This window comes from Copadichromis virginalis, linkage group LG13 (assembly GCF_057382275.1).
Source record: "Copadichromis virginalis isolate Kocher_CV1m ecotype Utaka linkage group LG13, C_Virginalis_male_GT1.1, whole genome shotgun sequence".
NCBI lineage: Eukaryota > Metazoa > Chordata > Actinopteri > Cichliformes > Cichlidae > Copadichromis > Copadichromis virginalis.
The window spans coordinates 1,569,434-1,593,865 of NC_140630.1; the positions used below are offsets into that span (position 1 = coordinate 1,569,434).

At 46.2% G+C, this 24,432-nt stretch overlaps 1 protein-coding gene across 2 annotated transcripts; it reads left to right on the forward strand.

Moving 5' to 3' along the window:
* The first annotated feature begins 451 nt into the window (after positions 1-451).
* Positions 452-23,687, forward strand: dlk2 (delta-like 2 homolog (Drosophila)). Of its 2 annotated transcripts, XM_085476833.1 has the most exons (7): positions 452-724; positions 7,070-7,143; positions 18,830-18,941; positions 20,418-20,475; positions 20,670-20,800; positions 20,895-21,039; positions 22,059-23,687. In XM_085476833.1, the coding sequence occupies exons 3-7, from the start codon at positions 18,854-18,856 to the stop codon at positions 22,819-22,821; spliced, it is 1,185 nt and encodes a 394-aa protein (XP_085332959.1). In that variant the 5' UTR covers positions 452-724; positions 7,070-7,143; positions 18,830-18,853; the 3' UTR covers positions 22,822-23,687. The 2 variants fall into 2 exon arrangements, with proteins under 2 accessions (XP_085332959.1, XP_085332957.1); XM_085476831.1 differs by lacking the exons at positions 452-724; positions 7,070-7,143 and adding an exon at positions 11,026-11,210.
* Positions 23,688-24,432: the final 745 nt, after the last annotated feature.

The following is a 24,432-nucleotide window of genomic DNA, read 5'->3' on the forward strand; positions in this document are numbered from 1 at the left end:
GGAAATATTTCTAACATTTTGAGTTATTTTCCAGTGTTAGAAAATCAGCACTGCTCAGTGTTAGTCTTTGTTAATCTTCAAAACTGACTAGGTTACTTTTAAACATATAACACTGTCAAAAGTGTTAATTTAACACTCAACAGTGTTGTATTTACAGTGTTGGGGAGTAACGGAATACATGTACCGCCGTTACGTATTTAAAATACAAAATATGAGTAACTGTATTCCGTTACAGTTACCGTTTAAAAAGGTGGTATTCAGAATACAGTTACTTTGTTGAAATAAATGGATTACACTGCGGTACTTTCCTATTTCATATTGTCGCGGGTCAGGACTGTTTGGGTTTTGTTTGACAGCTACGTTCTGTTGTTCCAGGCGGCAGCGTTACGGTTGCCATGGTTACAGGGCGACGCGCTCTCTCTCTCTCTCTCTGCGACTGTGTGTTTCCTGGGTGAGAGAGCGCCTTTTTGTTGTTGTTGTTGTTGTGCTAAGCTAACAGGCAGAATGCTACAAGCATAGCTCTAAAGAATGTAGCATCATGGGCAGTGTAGTCCGTGCTGCAGGGAGAATGGACTGCCATACACGTTATGTGTCTGTGAGCGCGAGGAGGGAGAAAAAGGGGAGTGGAAAGGTACGAGTTGTCATCGAGGAGAAACGGGAGCTGGAAGCATGTAAATATAATAATAACCACTGCAGCCAAGAAGAGTGCCTGACGAGCCCAGTTGTAAGTAAGCTATTAAGACTCGACTGTACACCGTGTTCGTGTTTTCCTCCGAAAACAATAAGTTCCGTTAGAGCAGCCTTTCAACGCCTCTCTCTGTCTCTCGCAAGAAAAGTTGACCCACACAACAAAGTAAAGCTATTTTTCGGCTACGAGCCGACAGGGACCCCGCCGTATTAGTCAGAGGTCCCTTTACTACAGTTCGGAGTCGCGGACCTTCAGTAATAGTAATAAATCACACAGCAATAGTACATTCACGTAGTTGTAAAAAGCATGATAATATATTAAGTAATCCAAAGTATTCAGAATACGTTACTGTCATTGAGTAACGTAACGGAATACGTTACGGAATACATTTTGGGGCATGTAATCTGTATTCTGTAACGGAATACATTTTAAAAGTAACCTTCCCAACACTGTGTATTTAACACTCAGAGGTGTGGACCCATATAGACACTCTCCAGTGTTAATTTAACACTGGAGATTTTGCTGTGTACACGGGTATTTTTGAACACGCAGCTGTTTCATCCATGTAAACGGCGTTTCGAATCACCGAAAACAGAGATTTTTTTAAAACTCCTTTTTTGCGTTTAAGTGTGGACGAGGAATACAGAGTTCGTCACACAACGTCAAAGGTATGTGCCTTTTTCACGTCACGCTGTGAGCCACGTTATTGTTTACATGAGATGAATTGCAGAATGGCAGATAGAGACGAAATACTGTTAATCTGACTGTCTTTAGGTTTTACACACAGTTACTGTCCCTCCATTTACAAAGGCACAGTGTGATTATTTTACATGTAGTTGTTTTTTTCATGTGTAATAATATTCAACATTGCTATCAATACATTTTTCAAAAATGCCTCTCTGTGCAAAATGGGTTTAAAAACATAAACAACTGTTTGTCCGTGATTTGAACCGGGGAACAAATCGTGGCAGGATTAGCCTGATGTTATTTGTATCTCGCTGTAACTTTACTGTATAAAGAGCAAACATCTCCAACATGTCAGGAGCAGTTAGTCATTACAACAAGTGTTTGAACTAAAAATCAAGAATGTGGGATCCTGTTTGTCCGTGATTTGAACAGCCCAGCGCTGCTCCCGACAGGGAAAACCTGCAGGGAGACCTACCTCGGCACCTGTGCAGGTGAAACCAAAGGGCAGATTTGCTTCACCATATTTTCTAGTCTTTGGCTTAGAATGAAGTTGGTTTGGAAACATATTCAGTGATGCTTCATCTCCTGCTTTGCGTTTCTGTTGCCGCCCGGTGCTAGCAGTATCCAAGCGTTGTTTCCCCCCCACCCTCCTTTTCATACCGCGCCCCCCCTGCAATGGCTCTGCGCCCCCCTTGGGGGCGGGCCCCACACTTTGGGAAGGTCTGAATTAGCCTAATTTGAAATTCAATGTATTGGTTTGAAAATGATCGGAACTAAATTGAAATTGAATTTTATACTTTGAAAATGAATTCATTTGTGTTGAAACTGTATTTTATCCTTTAAAAATGTAGCTCTTTTGTCGCCACACAGACTGTATAGGGCGAACCTCATACAGTCCCCTGAATGCTGGAGATGTCAGACTGGGGTAGGCACATTGACCCATATGATTTGGAGCTGTCCTAAAACCCAAATTTTTGGACTGAGATACATGACTTTATCAAATCAACCATACGATGGGATATTCCTTTTTCACCAAGACTATTTGTTTTGGGGGACCCATCACTCCTTAAATATGCTCCGCCTAAGGCTGCTGAGTGGGTACAGACTGCATTGATGCTGGGGCGTAAACTCATTATCTCCCAGTGGAAGGCCCCTTCCACCCCACCTGTCTCTGTATGGCATATTCAACTAGGGAGACTCGCTGCACTAGAACAACTCTCATACAGGCTCCTGAATAAAGTGGAGAGTTTCCATCTGAAGTGGGATCCATATCTGTCCAGAATAAAACGAACAGACTAGAACTTAGAGTGGGACAGACATTGGAATTCTGACGAAGCACTTTCAGGGATGTCAGAGTGTGGCATGCAGTAAGACCCACATAGTCAAAGGCTGGCTGTTTTTGTTTCTTTTTTGTTTGTTTGTTTTTTGTTGTTGTTTTTTTTCATGTTTTTGTTTGTCTCTTGCTTTGTTTGCCCCCCCTCATTTTGGTTTGGTATTCTCTACTTTTCTGCTGCTATGCTGATGTTTTTTTTATGTGATGTAATCTGTCTCTGCGGTGGACTGTAGTGTTCTAAAAGTACAATAAAATATTAATCACAAAAAAAAAATGTAGCTCTCAAATAATTTCAGTTTCAGTTCTACAATTCAGTTTTTTGGGACTTGCATCGGTTCTGGTTCCAGAGTAATCGAGCACAGATTAATAGAACTGCGTTTTACAAGCGGACCGAAAGTGTCACTGACGGGAATCTACAGCATCTTGAGCTGGATTTTTTTTTAACATACTGCTCCATTATTATGTTTGACAGGCTGAAATTGTCGGGTCACCAAGGCACCTCATAAATCGACCAGCTTTTACAGGTGTTTTGTGCCAGAAATGGAGTGTCCACTGAAGACTGAAGATAATGAATCTCTACGCCTTGCCATTGATCCCTCTTGTGCCTTCATCTAGACAAGTGACATTTACTTGACCACTCTCACATGCTCTGTACCTACATCACCTTCCCTGACAGTCGTAGCTTGTCCCATCAGAGGGTGAAATGATAAGAATGTGTTATTTTGCAAAGTGCTCTCTAGGGTTCCTAAATAAAATATGGCATTGAGATAATTTATTTTGAATTCTTTTTAATAATACCTTCTTCTAAAATATATAAGAAACCTCTCCTGGTTTTAATGGCACTTTGGATTTCCTTACTTTCTGGTCCACTCCCACCTCAGCATGCAGTCAAGTTCTATCTGGTCTTTAAATCTGACGTCAATAGCCATGTCTGGGCCCAAACTCCGCTGCAGGTCCCAAAGTCAAATGATCACTGCAGCATTACTGAGAGTTTCATCTGTAATAAAACGATCCGCGTTCTGCTCTACCAGGTGTAACAATTAAGTTTAACATCCAGGCATCCATGAAAACTGAATTTATGACATTTAACGGAGTTAGAAGTTAGCAGGGAGTTACCTCGCTAGCTTCTATCTAAATATAATACACCATGTTCTGACTGAGAGATTTCTGAAATGATTCAAACGTACAGCTCTGCTATCACTTCCAACATAAATGAAGACAGAAAACTAAACAGCACTGACGTTTGTAGGGTTACTGAAGTTGGGCTAGCTGCTATATAATGATGTGCTACGTGACCGCTAGCGACACAGCTATGTTAGCATAAACAGTAAAGCTGGAGGATGAACACTAACTTCTTTCCACTGGATAAAAGTTAACGTGAGGGTTCCCGATGGTTAGAGACAAATGTAATCGCATGGCAGGATGCTGTAAACGGACCAAACTTCAGCCAGGAGAACAACTGACATAATCCATCCACAATACGAGGTTAGTCATTAATATACTGCTGCTGGGCTGGGCTGTAGTTACATCCTAAGGGTTTAAAACTGAGCTTTAAAATGAACAGTGGTGATAAAAACAGGCCAACAGTGATCACTGACTGTTTTTAGGGGCTTGTTGAGATTAAACAGAACAAAATACAAAACATTAAAACACGTTAAAAACACAACAGCCTTAATAAACGCAGAGTACTTTGGGCCTGGAAGCAGAATTCATCATGTCATCACTTAAAGACCGGATAGTCTTGCCAATGACCTACTAATCATATTCAGATGTGTTGCAACAAATCCAAATTGCCACTAGGTGTGAATGTGCGAGTGAATGTGAGTGCGAATGGTTGTCTGTCCCTGTGTGTTGGCCCTGCGACAGACTGGCGACCTGTCCAGGGTGTACCCTGCCTCTTGCCCTATGACAGCTGGGATAGGCTCCAGCGCCCCCCGTGACCCTGAATCCGGTTGTTCAGTCTGACGTCACTAGCCGTGTCTGGGTCTAAACTCCGCTGCAGGTCCATATATCAAACGATCACTATGGCATTACTGAGAGTTGAAAAACTGTCTAAAGTCTTTCATCTCTAATAAAATGATCAGCGTTCTGCTCTACCAGGTGTAACAATTGAGTTTAACATCCAGGCATCCATGAAAACGGAATTTATGACATTTAACGGAGTTAGAAGTTAGCAGGGAGTTAGCTCGCTAGTTTCTATCTAAATACAATATAGCATGTCCTGACTGCGGGGTTTTGGAAACAAATTAAAACGTACAGCTCTGCTATCACTTCCAGCATAAATGAAGACAGAAAACTAAACAGCAGTGACGTTTGTAGGGTTACTGAAGTTGGGCTAGCTGGTATATAATGATGTGCTACGTGACCGCTAGCGACATAGCTATGTTAGCATAATATAAACAAGCTAACTTTTTTTCCACTGGATAAAAGTTAACGTGAGTGTTCTCAGTGGTCAGGAACAAATGTAATCGCATGGCAGGATGCTGTAAAAGGACCAAACTTCAGCCAGGAGAACAACTGAGATAATCCATCCACAATACGAGGTTAGTCATTCATATACTGCTGCATGGGCTGGGCTGTAGCTACATCCTAAGGTTTTAAAAACTGAGCTTAAATAAATGATTAGTGGTAATAAAAGCCGAGGGAGGTCAACAGTGATCACTGACTGTTTTAGGAGCTTTTTGAGATCAAGTAGAAGAAAATACAAAACATTAAACATGTTAACAACACAAAAGCCATATTAAACGCAGACTACTTTAGACCCGGAAGTAGGATTCGTCGCGTCATCACTGAACAACCGGATAGGATAAGCGGAAGCAAATAGATGGATGGATGGATGTGTTGCAACAGGAACACATGGAAAAGTTGCAGGACAGCGGTCTTCTTTCTTTCTTCTTCTTCTTTCTTGTTCTTATACATGTAATACATTTATTACCAACCTGAGAGTTTATCCGCTGGTCATTCGACATGACGAATGACTTCTGAGGTCTTAATTCAGCTCAAGATGCTATAGATTCCCGTCAGTGACACTTTCAGTCCTCTAAAACGGAGTTCTATTAATCTGCGCTTGATTACTCTGGAATCAGAACCGGATGTAAGTCCCAAAAAACTGAATTGTAGGACTGAAACTGAAATTATTTGAGAGCTTCATTTTTAAAGGTTAAAATACAGTTTCAAAACAAATGAATTCATTTTCAAAGTATAAAATTCAATTTCAATTTAGTTCCGATCATTTTCAAACCAATACGAGGTTTAAATCATACCTCGCTGATAGATCCTTATCAGTTCACTTAGGCACCTTCTCCTCTTCCTCCGCTCCGGTCTGTTGTGGTGTACCTCAAGGATCAGTTTTAGGCCCTATTCTCTTCTCATTGTATTTGCTCCCTCTAGGAGCAATCTTTGAAAAATACAATATTGCCTTCCACTGTTATGCCGATGACATACAGATCTATTTTGACCTTACTGACGACCTTGCTGTGTCCCTGCACTACTTTCAAGAATGCATGCGGGAGGTCAAAGAATGGTTCCTGAGTAATTCCCTCGTTTTAAATGATAAGAAGACTGAGACTGTGGTTTTCAACAGTAAAATCCCTCGTGCCCAACTCTGTGCTGCCCTGGGTTCCTTTGCTAGCTTTTCTAGCTTCTCAAACCACATACTCCTGCTAGAACACTCAGATCTGCCACTCAACTACTTCTGACCCGACCCAGATCTCGGCTGAAGTCCCGGGGTGACCGTGCGTTTGCTCTGGCTGCCCCGGTACTGTGGAATAACCTTCCTCTCGACCTCCGCGCATCTGATTCCATTGCACTGTTCAAATCACGATTAAAAACCCACTTATTCAATCTTGCCTTTCCCTCTAGTTAATATTTCTTTTATGATTTTATATCATGCACTTTTATGCTCATTTAAATTCTTGTTTGCTCTATACCTGTTGCTTTCCTATGTATCAGTGACAGTTATCTGCTTGCATACTTAGTACTTGCTTTGGTCCTATTTCTATTATCCTCCTCCTATACTCTATCTTACTTGTTAAGCACCATGGCATACCCTTGGTTTTTAAGTGTGCTTTATAAATAAAGTTTATTATAATACATTGAATTTCAAATCAGGCTAATTCAAATTCAGTTTTAAAAAGCATTTATTAAGTTACAATTCAGATTCAATCTGAGCAATTCATATTCGAATTTAAATTATTCAAATTCAGTTTCTGATGACACAAAGTTCTGCGCATCCACATGTGTGTCCTGATCAGAGTCTGTGTTGGTGTGTGAGTCTGTAGCTGTAATCAGCCGCTCACAGCTGACCCAGTAAACCCCGTGCACATGTGCCGTTTGTCTACCTGTTCCTCTCTACCTTCCAGGTGTTTCTGGACCTTCCTACCTGAATTGTCTGCCTTTCACCTGATGTCACGCCCACAGAACAGAGTTCATTCAGGTAAGTTCATCAGGGGTGTCAAACTGAAATGAGCCGTTGCTGGCACTGTCGTCTCATTGGACAGCCAAGTGTTCAAGTAGTACAAAAAATAAACAAGAAACCACCCACCAATAATTTTGAAAATGTTTGTTTTTTAAATATCAAATATTGTCAAACAAAACAAAACTACAAACGTGAACGCAGATTGTAACTAACTGAAGCCTTTGATTGAACGACCAAATAAACACAGCTCTGTCTGCGCAGACACAGGGCAGCACTTCTGCTGTCATTGTGTTCGTGCAGACATGCGTTTGTGACTTTTGTGACTCTCTGACTGAACTAACAGCCTCAGCATGTTTGTACTCTCGGCTCATGTTGTCTTCATATTAAATCATTTTTGGCTTTTTAAAGAACTTATTTTAACACAAGTTAAAACAAAAAATCAAGGGACAAACTGCATTTTATTTCTTCACATCTATATACGGAGTGCAAGTAGGGGTGAGGTGGGCTGATCTCTGAGCTCAGCCCCCAAACTGCAGAACCTGGGAGAGCAGGCTGACACAGGTGAGACAGAGGGGGCGGGGCTCAGACTCAGCTGTTTGGAAATCAGTGATGCTAACGAGCCCCTGACAGAGGACACAGTGACTGAGGAGAGGCTGGGATGCCTTGTTTATTATTTGCAGATGTTTGATTGTTCTTCTTCTGTGATGATTACCGGTATTCTGCAGATCAGTTTGGACGGCGTGAAGCAGGCGGTTACAGTTTTGGTGTCTTTATCCATCTGTCGGCACCTGCAGACAGGACTGAGGGCACACGCTTCCCTGCAGTGTGGCAGCAGGACATGTGACATGTCGCTTCACTGTCATGCTGTCCCCTCTGCAGTGTCCCACTTCCTCCTGCAGGTCATTAAACTTTCATCCACCTGTGTGTGTGTACTATGTTTGGACCTGTCCCCACGAGTTTGAAGGCATTTTTGAAAATGTCACAGTTAGGTCACGGTTAGGTCTAGGCTTGGGGTTGGGGTTATGGAAGGTATTGTGTCAATTAGATGTCCCCACAAGGATATGAAAAAAAAACTGTGTGTGTGTGTAAAGTGATGACACACAGCAGCTGCTGAGCTCATCGAGTCTTCGCTGCCCGCAAAGAAGAAGACAATGTCCAGCTGCTCCACAACAATGCTCCCCCCCCCCCCCCCCCTCCCAATGGCTATGGGAGGAATGAGAGGAATGGAGAACACGCCGGCGGTTTGAGTCCCGGCAGCTGTTCGTGTCTCTCTGACCTCAGGAACTAGCCGGCAGGAGGAAGACTGCATGAAGAGGAGCCGGGATTATTTTAGACTACATTCAGGGATTAGACTCAGACACCATTACAGCAGGACAGGAAGGACACGGACACGCCCAGGTTCAGGAAGTTTCTCTAAAACCAGAACCAGAGCAGAACTGGGCCTGCTGGTCTGAGTCATCCTCACTGAGCATTGTTACCCACTCACAAGATTTCTTTAGGTTTAAACTTGTTCTTGTCTCAGCAGTCAGACAAAAGTCATTCTGATAAACATCAAACACTGTTTACTGCTTCTCTCCAAGCTCAGGGGTCAGAGGTCAGGGGTCATCACTGATAACAGCCTCACAGAGTTAAACACAAACTGCTGTGGCCCTTCAGAGACGCAGAGATTCTCAGTGAAACCTCACACCTCCCGAGCATGTCGGTGTTTGCTCTCAGGCTGAAACGGCTGCATGTTGGGGTCAGAGGTCACACACATTGGTTATTAATCACCCTGAGAGTGGGTATGTGTGCACGAGGCTTCCTCAGCTGCTGCGGTGACGGAGGGGTCAAGGCTGAACCCCCCCAGGGTAAACAGAGCTTCGATGTGACTCCGGTGCTCCAACACGGGAATCTCCCAGCTGCCCTGGCTGCAGGTTACACCATCATCAACCCCTCAACAGCGCTGCTACCTATATTAACCCGCTACCCACCGCAGGGCAAACCTCGGTACATGCTCAGATCCAGATGCCATCACGGGAGGATCGAGTTACTGCTAAGCTGAAGTCAAGTAACCAGCAGGTATTGATTATTGATCGATAGACACACGCTGCTGAGGATGGAGGGAGCGGGCGTCATAGCCTCGTCCTCCACCATTGAAGCTGCGTCATGTTCCCGCCACACAGATCCTGCAGGTTGTTAAAGATCAGGTCCAGAGGAGCTCTCTGAGAGGGCCGAGGACCGTCTCACAGCGGCGACACTTTGTCCCGTGAGCATGGCCCGAGTTCCCTGTCCGCCCCAGCATCACCTGGTTCATCACCTGAGCAGAACCAAACCATCGTCGGATAAAAATATCTGTGAAAGTGTCACAGCCCCGTACACCTGCTCTGCTCCAAACCAGAGCCATCAAAGCTGAACCCAGATCAGCTTTAGTCCCACCGCCCGGCCCTCGGTCTGACTCTGAACCAGGTTCCTGCTCTCTCAGCTTCAGGGTGATGATCCCTCACACACTGCCCACTTTCATCTCTTTCCCCATTTTCACTTGGAAAGTTGACAAAGTGCATTCTGGGTAAAAGTTGAGCCTGGTATTGGTGTTCATGCTCAGAGATGAAACTGTGACACCTGGTAATAATCTGGTTTTGTGGATATCTGCAGTGTTGAGCAGTTTGAGCAAACCGATCTGACACCAGAACCAGTTTGAACTGTTGGGAGGTTCCAAGCAAAGGTCAAAGCAAAGGTCAAAGGTCAAACTGTAGAACAGTCTGAGGAATCTCCTCGGGCGCTGTTCAGTCTGCTGAATAAAGAAAGGTCTGATTTGTGCAAAGTGGAGCTGTTTCAGAGCTTCAGGGTCAAAGTGAAGCTTCTCCTCTGAGAGCTTGTGGCTCCCTCAGAGTCTCTTTAAAACATTTAAAAGCACCACGGCGTTCCAGGCAGGGCGAGTCCGAGCCTGCCGGGACGTGAGGCAGCGCCCGATCTGAAGGCGGATCTGATTCAGTAACAAACGCAGACAGCGCTCGCCCTGCTGGGAGCTGAGGCGCAGAGACATAACAGACGAGAGGAGGATCAGATAGAGGAGGGAGGCCTGAACAAACACTTGGGGAGGAGAGGGGGAGGAGACTTGCTTGGAACACTGCAGAGTGTTTTTCTGCCGCCGCCAGTTACACAAACTGTGAACCACACACACATCGTGCATTAATCTCTGCCACACAAACACAGGGGCATCCTGCTGCCCCCTGCAGGCAGCGCTCTGACTTACAGGCTCATCGTTGCATCCAGCTGTTTGTGGGAGTCTCTGCTCTGAGTGTATTCATACCTGCTGCTCCAGAGCAGCGACTTCAGTAATAAGTTTGCCTTTAGTACCGTGAAGCCTTGCGTGGCGGCTGGGTTCGCCACAGGAAGTTCCCGTAGCACAGAGGCTAGCCAGCGTCATGCTGTAGATGTTTACCTGCAGACTGCGCAGGTGGTCAGAGCGCTGTCACCTGATCCGTCACTCAGACTTTATTATAGAAACCTTTCATAAGTCCTTATGAACGTTTCTGTGATTTGTGGTGGAGCTAAAAGAGATGAGCTGTGACAATGCCACAGACTCGACCCGCCTCCTCAGTCAGGTGAGCCGGCCGTTTGTTGGGACATTTTCAGGAAAAGTAGTCACATGATTAATATCATATTCGTGGATTTTGTGGGTTTTCCTGTTTAAAGTCAGTGTGAAAAAAAGCTGAAGGTCAAAGGAGTATGTTCAGCTCCGAGCGTAATCGGCCAATCAGCACCCATTACACCTGAGAGCCCTGCTCCAGGTGAGTAAACCTGCTCTGATCACATGTAACAGCACACAGCCCCTCCTCCACACACACACAGAGGGGGCTGTGTCGGGGTCGTACCCTGCAGAGGGGGAGTGTTTTCTGAGGAGGGGAGGACGGCCGGAGCAGCGCCTCCCCGTCGTTCGTCTGCAGCTTCAAACACACACACTCTGAACGACGGCGCAGTGTGTGTCCCACAGTGTTTTTGTGTGTGCGTGTCCGAGTGTGTGTTGGAGACACGGGGTGGACGGCAGCTGAATATCAAGTTGGTTTGTGACAGCGGATCAGCGAGGAGGAAGCTGCCAGCTCGAGGTAAGCACCCTAACAGCTCAGAGCTGTCACTGAGCGCTGCTGCTGCAGAGTCCAGAGTTCCTGAGGCTCAGATCGCAGATCAGATCGCAGATCACACTCTGGCTCTGGTTTCCAGGCTGCGCTCTCTAAACTTTGCCGTGCAGCAGGTACAGACTTCCTGACATCTCTGATTGGTGCGGGCTGCTGGATGTTTTCTTTGGCTCGCAGTTATTTTTAAGATGTCGGTGTCGCGTGTGAGAAGGTGACAAAACCACAAGGTTTCTCCTTGTTTTCCACTGGTAAATTCAAAGAGTGAAACAGAGTCAGGAACAAACATGACGTAAAGATCATGTGACTGTAAGGATCACTGGGGCTGAGGAGATATTGATAGAAACTGACAATTAAATACCAAACAAATAAACTTCTTCTGTGGTGGTTTAATGGACTACTGCGTCAGCTCTACCTCTGACCTCTACAGAACAATTGGTAATTTGGGGTTTTATTTCCTAAAATGTAAAGCTTGACGCGGTGCGGTTCATTTCCAGCTCCTTATTTTTGTTCTCTCACTCAGAGCAGCTGTGCTTGATTCACAGCTCATAATGAGCCTTCTTTGTCTTATACCAATGGGATCCTCCCTTTTTCTTAACTAGCTTTCTTCTGATTTGCTGCCAGCAAGTGGGTGGGACTACCATCCTCTCTCTCTGACATCATACAGATCCCAGAGCAGAAAAAACTGATAAACTGAGTGTTTAGAGCCTGAGCTATGAGCCTACAGGGATGACTGAGTACAAACTGTCCTGTTTACCACAAACATCCACCAAAGGAATATGAGTCACATGACAGGAAGTAAATGTTAACCTGCCTAAGAGTCCATTCAGTGATGACCTTTGGGAAGCTCATGTTTCATTCAGTCAAACCTGCAACCAGAGACTGAGCCTGTGCACTGAGCAGGGCGTACATTTGCTCTCAGGTCACAGGAGTCGCCCCCTGCTGGTCATCGGAGAGAAATCAGGTTTCAGGCATTCAGTCTTTTGAATACTGTCTGTCAGTCAAATATGGCGCACACCTGCAGAGTCCAGCTGCTGCAGCTCAGCCACAGTTCCAGTCCCGAGTCACCCAGGTGTGTCCTCAGACCTGTGCATATGAAGGGAGTTCAGGCTTAACTGGCTTCTGTCAAAATGTGAAAGAACCCACCCACCACTCTAATCACACTCTAGATCTTGTTTTAACATATGGCATAGAAACTGAACATTTAACAGTGTTTCCTGATACTGAGCAGTGGGGAGTGGACTTTATCACAGTAGATGTCTTTCTGAGTTAACTTCAATAATTACTTCCTCCAAACCATCAATGTGTCTTTTAGACCCCATTCCTACAAAACTGCTCAAAGAGGTCCTGCCATTAATTAATGCTTCAATCTTAAATATGATCAACCTATATCTAATAATCAGCTATGTACCACAGGCCTTCAAGCTGGCTGTAGTAAGTAGCGTTACTTATAAAGCCATCTCTAGACCCAGCTGCAGCAAGTGTCCGGGCCAGATTAGGCAGGTGTGGTGTGTGGCTCTTCCTGACATGTGGAACCATCAGGTGGATCAGGAGCTGCAGCAGCTGAATTAAATGCTGTGATTCAGGGCAGTTTTACAGTGAGGTTTAATGGTCCTTCAGCTCTCTGCTTAAGAGGAAAGAAATATTCACCTTCATCAGGAACAGCTGGCGTTGCACAGATGGTTGGCAGTCATTATACGTTATAGTTCCATCAGTCGGTGCTGTGTTCTTGAAGTTCTTGAAGGTTTTACCGTTTCACCTCCTGTGTGACTGAATGTGAGGATGAGTTTCTTTGTTCTTTGTTTCAAGCTCTGATTTCACACCAGACTGTGAATCTGAATGTTTCTGTAAACCAGTGAAAGTGATGCTTTGTTTTCAGCGTTATCATTCTGTCAAACTCATTAGGCTGTTACTGAGCGCCTCTAAAACAGTCTAAATAGAGCTTAGGTTAGCCTAAAATGAGCTGATGCAGGTTAACTCACAGTTAAACACAGAACTGGAACTGGACAGGGAGAACTCCTGCTCATGTGAACTTTGACCCCAGTCCTAACTATCTGTAAAACTCTACAGAAACGCACTGATGTTTTCACATCTGACACTTTGGTTAACAAAGTAGCTCAGTAGCTCACTGCATACAGTCACATTAATGGAAACAGCTATTATGGATGGATGGATGGATGGATGGATGGATGGATGGATGGATGGATGGATGAGTGGCTGGGTGGATGATGATGGATGGAAGGATGGATGGATGGATGGATGGATGATGATGGATGGATGGATGGATGGATGAATTATGGATGAGTGGATGGATGAATGGATGGATGGATGGATGATGATGGATGGATGGGTGGATGATGACGGATTGAAGGATGGAAGGATGAATTATAGATGGGTGGATGGATGAATGTATTGATGGATGGATGGCTGGCTGGATGGATGGATGGATGGATGGATGGATGGATGGATGGGTGGATGATGATGGATGGATAGATGGAAGGATGAATTATGGATGGGTGGATGGATGAATGTATTGATGGATGGACGGCTGGATGGATGATGATGATGGATTGATGGATAGATGGATGGATGGATGGATGGGTGGATGATGATGGATGGATAGATGGAAGGATGAATTATGGATGAGTGGATGGATGAATGGATGGGTGGATGATGATGGATTGAAGGATGAATTATAGATGGGTGGATGGATGAATGTATTGATGGATGGCTGGATGGATGGCTGGATGGATGATGATGGATGGATGGATGGATGGATGAATTATGGATGAGTGGATGGATGAATGGATGGATGGATGAGTGGATGGATGGATGGATGGATGAGTGGATGAATGTTTGGATGGATGGATGGATGGATGGATGAGTGGATGGATGGATGGATGGATGGATGAGTGGATGGATGGATGGATGGATGGATGAATGTTTGGATGGATGGATGGAAGGATGAATGTTTGGATGGATGGATGGATGGATGTTTAGATGGATGGATGAATGTTTGGATGGATGGATGGAAGGATGAATGTTTGGATGAATGTTTGGATGGATGGATGGATGGATGAGTGGATGGGTGGATGATGATGGATGGATGTTTAGATGGATGGATGGATGTTTAGATGGATGGATGGATGGATGGATTTTTAGATGGATGGATGAATGTTTGGATGGATGGATGTTTAGATGGATGGATGTTTAGATGGAAGGATGAATGTTTGGATGGATGGATGGATGGATGGATGGATGGATTGAAGGATGGATGGATGGATGGATTGAAGGATGGAAGGATGGATGGATGGATGATGATGGATGGATGTTTAGATGGATGGATGGATGTTTAGATGGATGGATGGATGTTTAGATGGATGGATGGATCTTTGGATGGATGGATGGATTTTTAGATGGATGGATGAATGTTTGGATGGATGGATGTTTAGATGGATGGATGTTTGGATGGATGGATGTTTAGATGGATGGATGAATGTTTGGATGGATGGATGGAAGGATGAATGTTTGGATGGATGGATGGATGGATGGATGGATGAGTGGATGGGTGGATGATGATGGATTGAAGGATGGAAGGATGGAAGGATGGATGGATGGATGATGATGGATGGATGTTTAGATGGATGGATGGATGGATGTTTAGATGGATGGATGAATGTTTGGATGGATGGATGGAAGGATGAATGTTTGGATGGATGGATGGATGGATGGATGAGTGGATGGGTGGATGATGATGGATTGAAGGATGGAAGGATGGAAGGATGGATGGATGGATGATGATGGATGGATGTTTAGATGGATGGATGGATGGATGTTTAGATGGATGGATGGATGAATGTTTGGATGGATGTTTAGATGGATGGATGGATGTTTGATGGATGGATGTTTAGATGGAAGGATGGATGTTTGGATGAGTGGTTTGTTTCTGAAGATGTTCTGTGATTGGTCAACTCTTGTCCTGCTAGATTCAGTTAAATGCAGCTTCACAGCAGAGTCTGCGGAGTGAAATGTTGCAGCTCTCAGAGGCTGTTTCACCTTTGACCCTAGCAGCAGGCATTATGATGCATGAACACACGGTGATGCAAGCCGTGTCAGACTGATGATACCCTCAGAAACATCACAGTGGGGACAGCATCCGCATCCTGCCTGCGTCCACGGAAACCCGCTGCCCCTCCTATCCCCCATTCTCTGACTCTGTTGCCAGGGCAACGGCGCCGACCTGCAGTGCAAGGCACCGTTCTCAGTGTTCCTGTTAGCGGATCGTTCGACCAGTCAGAGTCGCCGACATCAAAGACGCTCTAAGATGTTCCTCCTCATCTGCTTCCTGGCTGCCAGCGGTGTGCGCTCAGCCTCGCACTCACGTTTATCGTTTCATTTCCTGAAACATTTCTTCATGTTTCACCTCGTCCTCCCCCATAAACACCCCATAAATTCCCCCAGCTGTGCAATGGGTGGAGTCCTTTTGCACCATCTTTGCAGCCTTATGTCTGCGGGTTTGATGAAGAAGTTGTAATCACAGATGGACGTAGGTCTTAAAGTTGTAATTGAAGCAAACCATTGAGGGACAGAGTCTCTCACAGGTATCGTTTACAGCTGTACAAACCCTCGCCGCCTCTGAAGGATGGAGGAAGTTATAATGGAAAAAACAAGTTGAACATCAAACAGTGAACGAGGCGGAGCTCCGCTGAAAGCTCGCCCTTGAGGCTGGAGGATCTTTCAGACTGAAGGAAGCGTCAGTATCAGCATCACGACGCCAGGGAGAATACGCAGACGCCTCGGGATTCCACACACACGCTAACATCATACAAGGAGCCAACAAACCAAATGCTGATCTTGAAAACATGACGTCTAAAAATCCATGAATTCATTTATTTTTTTTGAGTCAAAATAAAAAAGTAAAAAAGGAATAAAAATACAAATAAAAAATATTCCAAAACATAATAAAACTATAATAATTTTATTATGTTAATAAAACAAATAAGAAAATTATTTAAATAAAATTAAAATAACAGGAAAATGAAAATAAAGATATTAAAATGAAATTCACGTGAAAATGCTGTAATAAAAACGAAACTAAATAATCTCGCCACACACTGGCCGACATGTGGTCAGCCTGAGTGCAGCGAGGTGAGTCAGCGAGTTCATTCTTTTAGCCACTCCCTCCAGTTATTAAACACGATCGTAGAAAAACACACGGCGAGTTTCCACAACACATCAAAACAAACACACACCGATGAAAGCTGAAGGTGTGTGTGGTTACACTCAGGCGTGGTGGAGGGCGGGACCTCACAGCCCTGTCTCCGCCCCCTGTCGATGCCGCTCACACAGACCGCCGGTTTATTTCCACAGAAACACTTGGATGCAGTGAGTCAGCTTGTTGTGTGTGTGTGTGTGTGTGTGTGTGTGTGCTGAAGCATTAAATTGGCCACCTGTTGCCATCTCTCCTCATACACTCCCCTCATTCTTCTCTTTCTGGAGCAAACAGGCAGGATAAAGTGTGTGTGTGTGTGTGTGTGTGTGTGTGTGCGCGCGCGCTGTGGTATGCCAGACACACTGATCTGGCATGTCGGTTCCTGCCCGTGCGGAGGTTGAGCTCGTCGCTGTAATCTCAGGAAAAATGATCCGTGCTCTTTCCCGCCTGCGAGTCGAGCGCGTGGGCAGAGCGTCCTGAGGCGCCGTCACTACAGCAACAGGCCAGCTCAGAGCGAGCCACGAGCACCTGAAGGAGGACAAGGAGGGAGTCTAAAGCTTCGGCTAGTGATGTGCGGATCGATCCTGAAATATCGATTCCTCCGATACAAGTCATTTATGTTCTAGAATCGATTCTCACATTACAATATAGATATTTTAGTAATTTAGGGTAAATTTGTAGTTTATCATTAACAGGAACACAGTGGAAAGAAACTATAACATTCGGATTGTCTACATTGGAAGGAACTAAACAAAAACTCCCTGATAACGACTGTGTTTAGTCTGTTCTTCCTGTTCCATGCAAGGCCACCTGGGTTGGCTGGAAGACTGTTTACTTAGCCTAGCAGGGCGGAGGACACTGTGTCAGCTGAACTCTGGACACACACACACACACACACACACACACACACACACACACACACACACACACACACACACACACTGATATGCACACACTCATCCCCCCTCCCTTTCCAAACGCCTTCGACGCTTATTCCCTTCCGATGCTGACGGAGATCAAGGAGACCAGCGCACAGGCTGCAGGCCCGGATGTGCTGTCTAATTCGTCTGTCTCTCACCTTTACCCCCCCTGTTGCTTGTCATGTTTTTCTTTGGTGTATTAAGAGTTTTTTCATGTGCAGAGGTGTTTTTTCTGTTCTCAAACTGATCTCCCTGTTGGAGCTCAGTTTGGGGGGAGTTATTTTTTTCTCCTTATCTTTCCTCATATGGTGCATTTTCCATTGTTATACCTCTCTGACCTGTCTTCCCCATGTGATGTTTTGTGTAATGTATCTATGGTCGGAGGGTAAGATGGCGCTGCCATTGCGTGCAGTAGGTCGGCAGCCTTATGAAATTTCCCCTTGTGGGACTAATAAAGGTATATCAAATCAAATCAAACAGCAGGAAAGAGAAAGCCTCGTGATGTTTTGGAACCGCTGAACATTGCTCGAGTTCTCCATCAGCTGCTGTATCCCAAGGCAGCGCCGCACTGCCACACCTCCTCAGCAATAAGCTCCTCCCTCGTTTCTGACCGTCAGCTGACGACTTTCAGACTCAGCAGTGAGAGAACTTCCTGTGTAGATGCCATTACACCTGAAAACCTCCTGAGGAGAGAAGAGACAGTCACATCAAATGCTGCTTCACTTCCTGGAAACATCTCCTCTCCTGACCCAGGCTTAACGACAGAAATCACACAAACGCTCTGAGAGATCCCAGCAGGAATCCCGAGATGTGGAAGTACAGTGACATCACCTCAAACAGGAAGCATCACTCCACTTCCTGTCTGAGCTTCGCCACCTCATCCCTGATGCTCTCCAACTTTTCCTTCACAGCTTCTCTCAGATGCGCCGTGGCATCATCACAGAGTGCTGTGTTTGATAAGCGGCGTCTCAGCTTCCCGCGCCGCAGATACGCTTTTGAAAAGCTCCCAGGAGTCAATGCGTGTTTGATCTGGGGTCAGCTTCCTCTCGCTGTGTGACTGCGGCGCTGGGCTCTGTGGCTCGTGTTCACCTTCCTCTTTGTGTTTTTTGGTTCACACTTTTATTTTGTAGGATTGGAGATGGTGTGTCCGCTTTGGTGAGCTTCCAGTCGCTCTGTATCTGTAGCGTCCTGCTCCGTGGTTGTCCCTCTTGTCTCTGCCTCCCTGACGTCCTGACCTCACACAGTCAGTCGTACCCGTCGGTCTTCCGGCGTCTGTTGATGCTCTGTCCTTCCTTTGTGGATTTAAAAATAAAAGCCTTGTGTTTGGTTTGTGTCTGTTGTCATGTCTCGTGTGTCTGTGCTGTTACTGAGCGCGCTCACATTTACCTGCAGCTTGTCGAGTCCTTGCTGTGTGTACGACCCTGCAGGTCACGTGACCAGCTTTCCGTTTTCTGTTTCAGGCCGTCGTCTTCGCCCCAGTCGATATGTGGGTGCTCAGAGCTGCAGCCGCCACGCTGGCGCTGAGCTGTTGCGTCCTCCACGGTATCATCACTCCACCCTGCGCAGGTCAAGGTAGGTCACATAATCACACCTCCTCCTGCTGTGCACCAATCACTCTGTAGACTGCTGCTTCAAGGCTCAGCCATTGATCAGAGGCTACAAACGTGTGCATTCATTTGTCACGATGCACACGAGCAAAATCAAATATTGCAACCCCAACGCCGCGTGCTAGCTGTCGTCACGTGTTTCATGCTAACGTGGAAACACGGCGTGCTCCACACTCACAGTTTCTTCTCTCTGAGTTAAAATGATCTTCACACTTACAGACGTTGGCGTGAGATCGGAGGTATGGTATTCTAATTACATCAGTAGATACAGCAGTAATGAGATTACTTTACTCCGTGATAGCGGCACGGTGCGACAGCCGAGGGCAACACTCGAGCGCTCAAATTAAACTGGACACTCGGAGGAAACAGCGGGCTCCTAAAGGCAGCGTGACCTCATGACCTTTCGCACCGCCTCCACCACTACAGCCTCCATCAGGGACTCTGATTGGATGGCTAACGAGAGCCACAGGTGTGCCCCTGACCAATCAGACAGCAGAAGACCAGTGAGAAAGGAAGCTTCAATCAGCACACACACACAAACCTCTGTCACAGCTGGATCCTCACTGAGCACGCTCCGAAGCGCTCGGCGGCTCATTGTTCCTACTAATCCGGGCTCTCCCAGCTGTCAGCCGGAGCCCCCGCACTGCTGTCCGACCCGTCTCACATAACTCCCAGCTGCTGCTACAGTTATGAGAGGCGCGCTCAGTATTCCCGGCAGCTCCGTGGCTGCGTGGCAGTCCCAAAATGGCGTCTAGATAAAAAACACTTTGAGGGTAAAGATAATGAAGACGAAGAAGAAGATGATAACGGGATGAGGATGATGAGGATGATGAGGGGGATGGGGGCACAGTCAGAGAAAAACAGAGAAATAATTAACAACAATGAACACTGACAAATTAAAGCAGAGGTCAGGGACTCCACCTGACTCTACCTGCCACACCTCAACACATGATTGCATCCCCTCAGTCTCTCTGCTGATTGGCTGTGTTTGGTCAGCCAATCAGGCCAGGTTTCTGGCTCTTTCAGCTGCTTTTATAGTTTTATAATTTTCTTTGTTTCAGGTAATGAACGTCAGTTTGCTGCTTCTGTCTGTTTGTATCTGATTAAAGGGGCACAGTGACATCATCATCACAAACGAAGAGCTCTGATGCTCTATGTTAAACGTCTGTGCAGGTGTGACTGATGTAACCTGTACAACGCATCCACTTAACACACTGTTTGCTGCTACAGCTACACATGTTTCTTTTCCAAATATTTATTTATAAGTGACTTATGTATGTATGTATGTATATATATGTATATATTGTACTATTCTTAGTTAGTGTATTGTCTGTCTTGTCTTAATGTTGGTTTAAAATGGAGCACTGTAACAAAAAATAATTTCCCCCAGGGATCAATAAAGTATTCTGATTCTGATTCTGAACCTGTTTTTCACCTGCAGAAACTGACTGCAGCTGCAGCATCGCCAACAGCCATTGTGACGAGTTCAGAGTCTGCAGGTGACACTCCATCAATCAATTGATCGATCAATCAATCATCCATCACTGCCCGATCAATGTCCCGGCTGCCTGTCAGCTCGTGGCTTGTTCAGGAGGACTTTACACAGGTGTAACTCACCTGATCTGTGTTTCTGTCACAGATCTATTTTACTAACTTTCCACCTAATGTCTCCTTGCTTCCTTCCCATTTCCAGGTGTGACCCTGGCTGGGACGGCGAACTGTGCGACCGCTGCATGCCGATGCCCGGCTGCGTGCACGGTTCCTGCGAGCAGCCCTGGCAGTGCACCTGTGAGCCAGGCTGGGGAGGGCGCTTCTGCGACAAAGGTCAGAGGTCACCTGTGCATTAACGTCTGCCATCTTTCTTTTGCCATCTTTCCGTCAGTGCGTCTGAGCTCACCTGTCTCCTGCTGTCTGTCAGACCTGAACGTGTGCTCGCAGCAGCAGCCGTGTCAGAACGGAGCCACCTGTGTGATTCAGGACAGCGGCGACTTCACCTGTCTGTGCCCTCAAGGTTTCCACGGCAACAGCTGCCAGCAGAGGACCGGCCCGTGTCACCAGAGGAGGTGTGAGCTCCTCTTATGGTTCAGAGGACACACACTAACACACTCAGACGTTACCGATCAAACAACAAAGTGTTTCCTGTTTTTCCTGGAATGTTTTCAGCTGAATTTATTTTTAATAATTAGCAGAATAATTATGCTGATTAATGAGCTTAGTAATTGTCACATGACTTTTCAGCAGCAGTAAAAATAAACGACTTCAGTACATTTGACAGATTTTACTACAGTAAAGGAGAAGAGCACGTCTGTGAGGGAAGTAGCTTCAGGCGCACACACTGTTGTCGACCTGCAGACCGTAAACTGTAGAACAGATGGGCGTGGCCACTGTGACATCATTGATTTGAGCGTTTCAGTTAGCACTTTGGATGAGAGGGCGGAGCATCACATGGACACAGATTTCTGCTAATCAGTGCTCCATCCAAATAAAATCTTGAAATTGGAGCTCCGCCTTCTGGATGCTCTGTTAGTACACTAACCTCACAGCAGCCATATGATTGGCCTGATGATGTCATTAAAAGTGCTCCAACAGCACAAACACGTCATGAGGTCCAGTTTAGGGACAGCTGCCTGTGTCACCGTCCACCTGTCTATCAACTAGGCCACACCCCTAATGATCCAAACTTTAAGCCTCAAAACAATGTGGGTGTTACATTTGTCTCTGACCGCTGACATGAAATCCAGATAAACTGTCAGAGTCTTCTCCCATATATAAAACTGTGTCATCTGCATATCCTGACACTCTTCTTCTGCTCTCATCTACTTCCTCCTCTCTTTATTCTGTAACAAAAGTTTAATACAGGTGTTATGGAGGGGATGTTATCTACAGAGCCCAGAACAGTTTGTGTATCAGGCTGTAAACACGTTAATTTCTGCTGTAAAGTTTTAACGTGGGAGTCTGACTCACTGCTGCCTCTGCTGGACGGTAGATGAACTGCAGGTTCTGGTACTTCCTGTTTATGAACCAGGCATTGATGTTTGCTGCAGTCTGCTGGTTTTCTTATCTTCCTCTTCTCTACCTGCAGGTCTCCGTGTAAAAATGGCGGTCTCTGTGAGGATGCTGACGGTTTCGCACCAGAGCTGACGTGTCGCTGCCTGGCCGGCTTCACGGGGCCACGCTGTGAGACTGACGTTGATGACTGTCTGATGAAGCCATGTGCCAATGGCGCCACCTGTGTTGATGGGTTCAACCGCTTCTTGTGCGTTTGCCCTGTGGGATTCAGCGGGCGCTTCTGCACCGTCAACCTGGACGACTGCGCCAGTCAGCCGTGCCTGAACGGGGGCCGCTGCCTCGACCGCGCTGGCGGCTTCCACTGCGTCTGCCGGCCTGGCTTCACTGGAGACATCTGTGAGACGCCAACTAGCAGCGACGCCGGCAAACCCGGCTGGACAACGGTTGGGTGGGAGGGAGGAGGACGTAGAGGGAGGAGCCAGAGAATCACAACTAGCAGCGGCGACGGTAGGAACAGCAGCCGTCACGGTGACAGACTGCTGAAAGTGACTGTGAGTGAGCGCAGTGGCGCCGGCCTGTCAGACGTGCAGCTCATCATCGTGCTGGTGCTGGCAGGGGTGACGCTCACCATGGTGGTGCTGACCACCGCCCTTGTTCTGCAGGGTCACTGCAGGAACTGTGGACACACCTCCTGCTGGTCCTCTGTGACATCATCGTCTTCACAGAGAGGACAGAAAAGCCACCAGCGAGCATGGCCGGATGAGGAGGAGGGACAAATCAGGTTTCTGAGCGCAGCAGAACCAGAAAAGAAGAAACTCAACACAGAAGTCATTTAGACTGACCGGAGGGGGCCGGGACACAGCTCCACCTGCCTCAGGTTCAGCTCCCAGCGAGCACCTGAACTATGACATCATCCATGTTGTCACAGGACGACTGAATGGACAGTTTAAACCCCACCTGCATTACCCAGGGTGCACCTCTGCAGTCAGCTCAGAGGGGCTTGTCCCAGGGGCATGTGGAGGCTTTTATTTTGAAAAGGTCAATTGAAACTGAAGCTTTATTTTATAAATCAATAATTTATCAACTCTTTTCTTATAATCACTTGGAAAATAAAATCGTGCTAACTGTGAGTAGATTGACCTTTAAAAGAATCCGACTGACATCATCAGCCCACACTTGGCCACGCCGAGCGACACAAGACAAAAGTCCAGAATTTAAATGTGGATGAAAATCAGATGGAGTTCTGACTGAGGCTTCCAGAAGTTTTCAGGTGGAGATCTGTGCTGCTTGGCTCCGCCTCTTTATTCTCAGACTGAGCAGCTTTGCATGATTCACAGTTCAGAATAATCCTCCTGTTTTAGCTTTCTTTGATTGGCCAGCTTTTAGAAAGCTGCAGCTTTCTGCCCAACATGAACTGCTAAATGAAAGTTTGGCGTCGTCGTGGGTTACTGAGTGAAGCCTGATGGGACGTGACCACAGTCTGATCTTTGAGATGAAATCTACTCACATCAAAGTGAAGTGTGAATATGTTACGACTGTATTTGTATATAACATGTTTATTTATTGTATGGTGTACATGCACGTGTGCTCCGCCCACACACACACAGCTGTCAGACCTCATCACGTTACAGGGACAAAAACGCAGACGGAAACTTCTGATGTCACTGAACAGATCCCCACACAGACATTAAAGCTGTTTCTGAACTTTACCGCTCGCCTCCTGGGTTCTTTCATGTCTGAACACTTGATGCAGCAGTCTGACTCTCCACCAGGAGGCGTCTGAGCCTGCAGGAGTCCTGATCCAAGATCCCCGAGTCAGTCTGGATCACGTGCCGGACTGAACCGTTGACCTGCAGGTAGGAGTCAGCGGCCTGGATCTGTAGCCACTGACGTGTCTTCAGGTTTAATGCTGTCTTTTCAGGCTTTTCTTAGGCAGTCATGTTGCCATGGTAACACAGGAAGGTCATTACAGTGAAGTAAAATGAAAAACCAGGGGTGGTAAAAACCATTACCATTAGAAAAAAGGAAAAACTCTTACATCCATCCATTACTTTCCACAGCCCTTCGCTACCTGCAATAGGCTCCACATGGGTGGAGCCTATTGCAGGTAGCGAAGGTATCGAAGGGCGGGAGGCGGGTACGGGTTAACACAGAGAGACAGACAACCATTCACAATTATGTCCAATTTAGAATCATGGTTAAAATAAGCCCACTGGCTGCATGTGTTTGGAAGGAGAAGCACCCACCTACTCCACACAGAAAACAGAGATGGTGGAGTCGAGGTCTTCTTGCTGTGAGGCAACAGTGCTAACCACCTCGCCACTGTGCGGCCCTAACCTCCGTAATGACAGTCGTCACGTCCTGTTGCTGCGTGCTGCTGCTGCTCTAAGGCGTCTGCAGGTCTGAGCGAACCTTCACAAAGTGTTTGAGCATCTTTATCCTTCGAC

What these genes read in the sequence shown, in the direction of transcription:
- dlk2 (XM_085476833.1), top strand. Translation starts at nt 18,854, where the DNA reads ATGTGGGTGCTCAGAGCTGCAGCCGCCACGCTGGCGCTGAGCTGTTGC. An exon ending in TCCACCCTGCGCAGGTCAAG is followed by an intron (nt 18,942 to 20,417) that starts GTAGGTCACATA and finishes TTTCACCTGCAG; the next exon opens with AAACTGACTGCAGCTGCAGC. An exon ending in AGGGCGCTTCTGCGACAAAG is followed by an intron (nt 20,801 to 20,894) that starts GTCAGAGGTCAC and finishes GCTGTCTGTCAG; the next exon opens with ACCTGAACGTGTGCTCGCAG.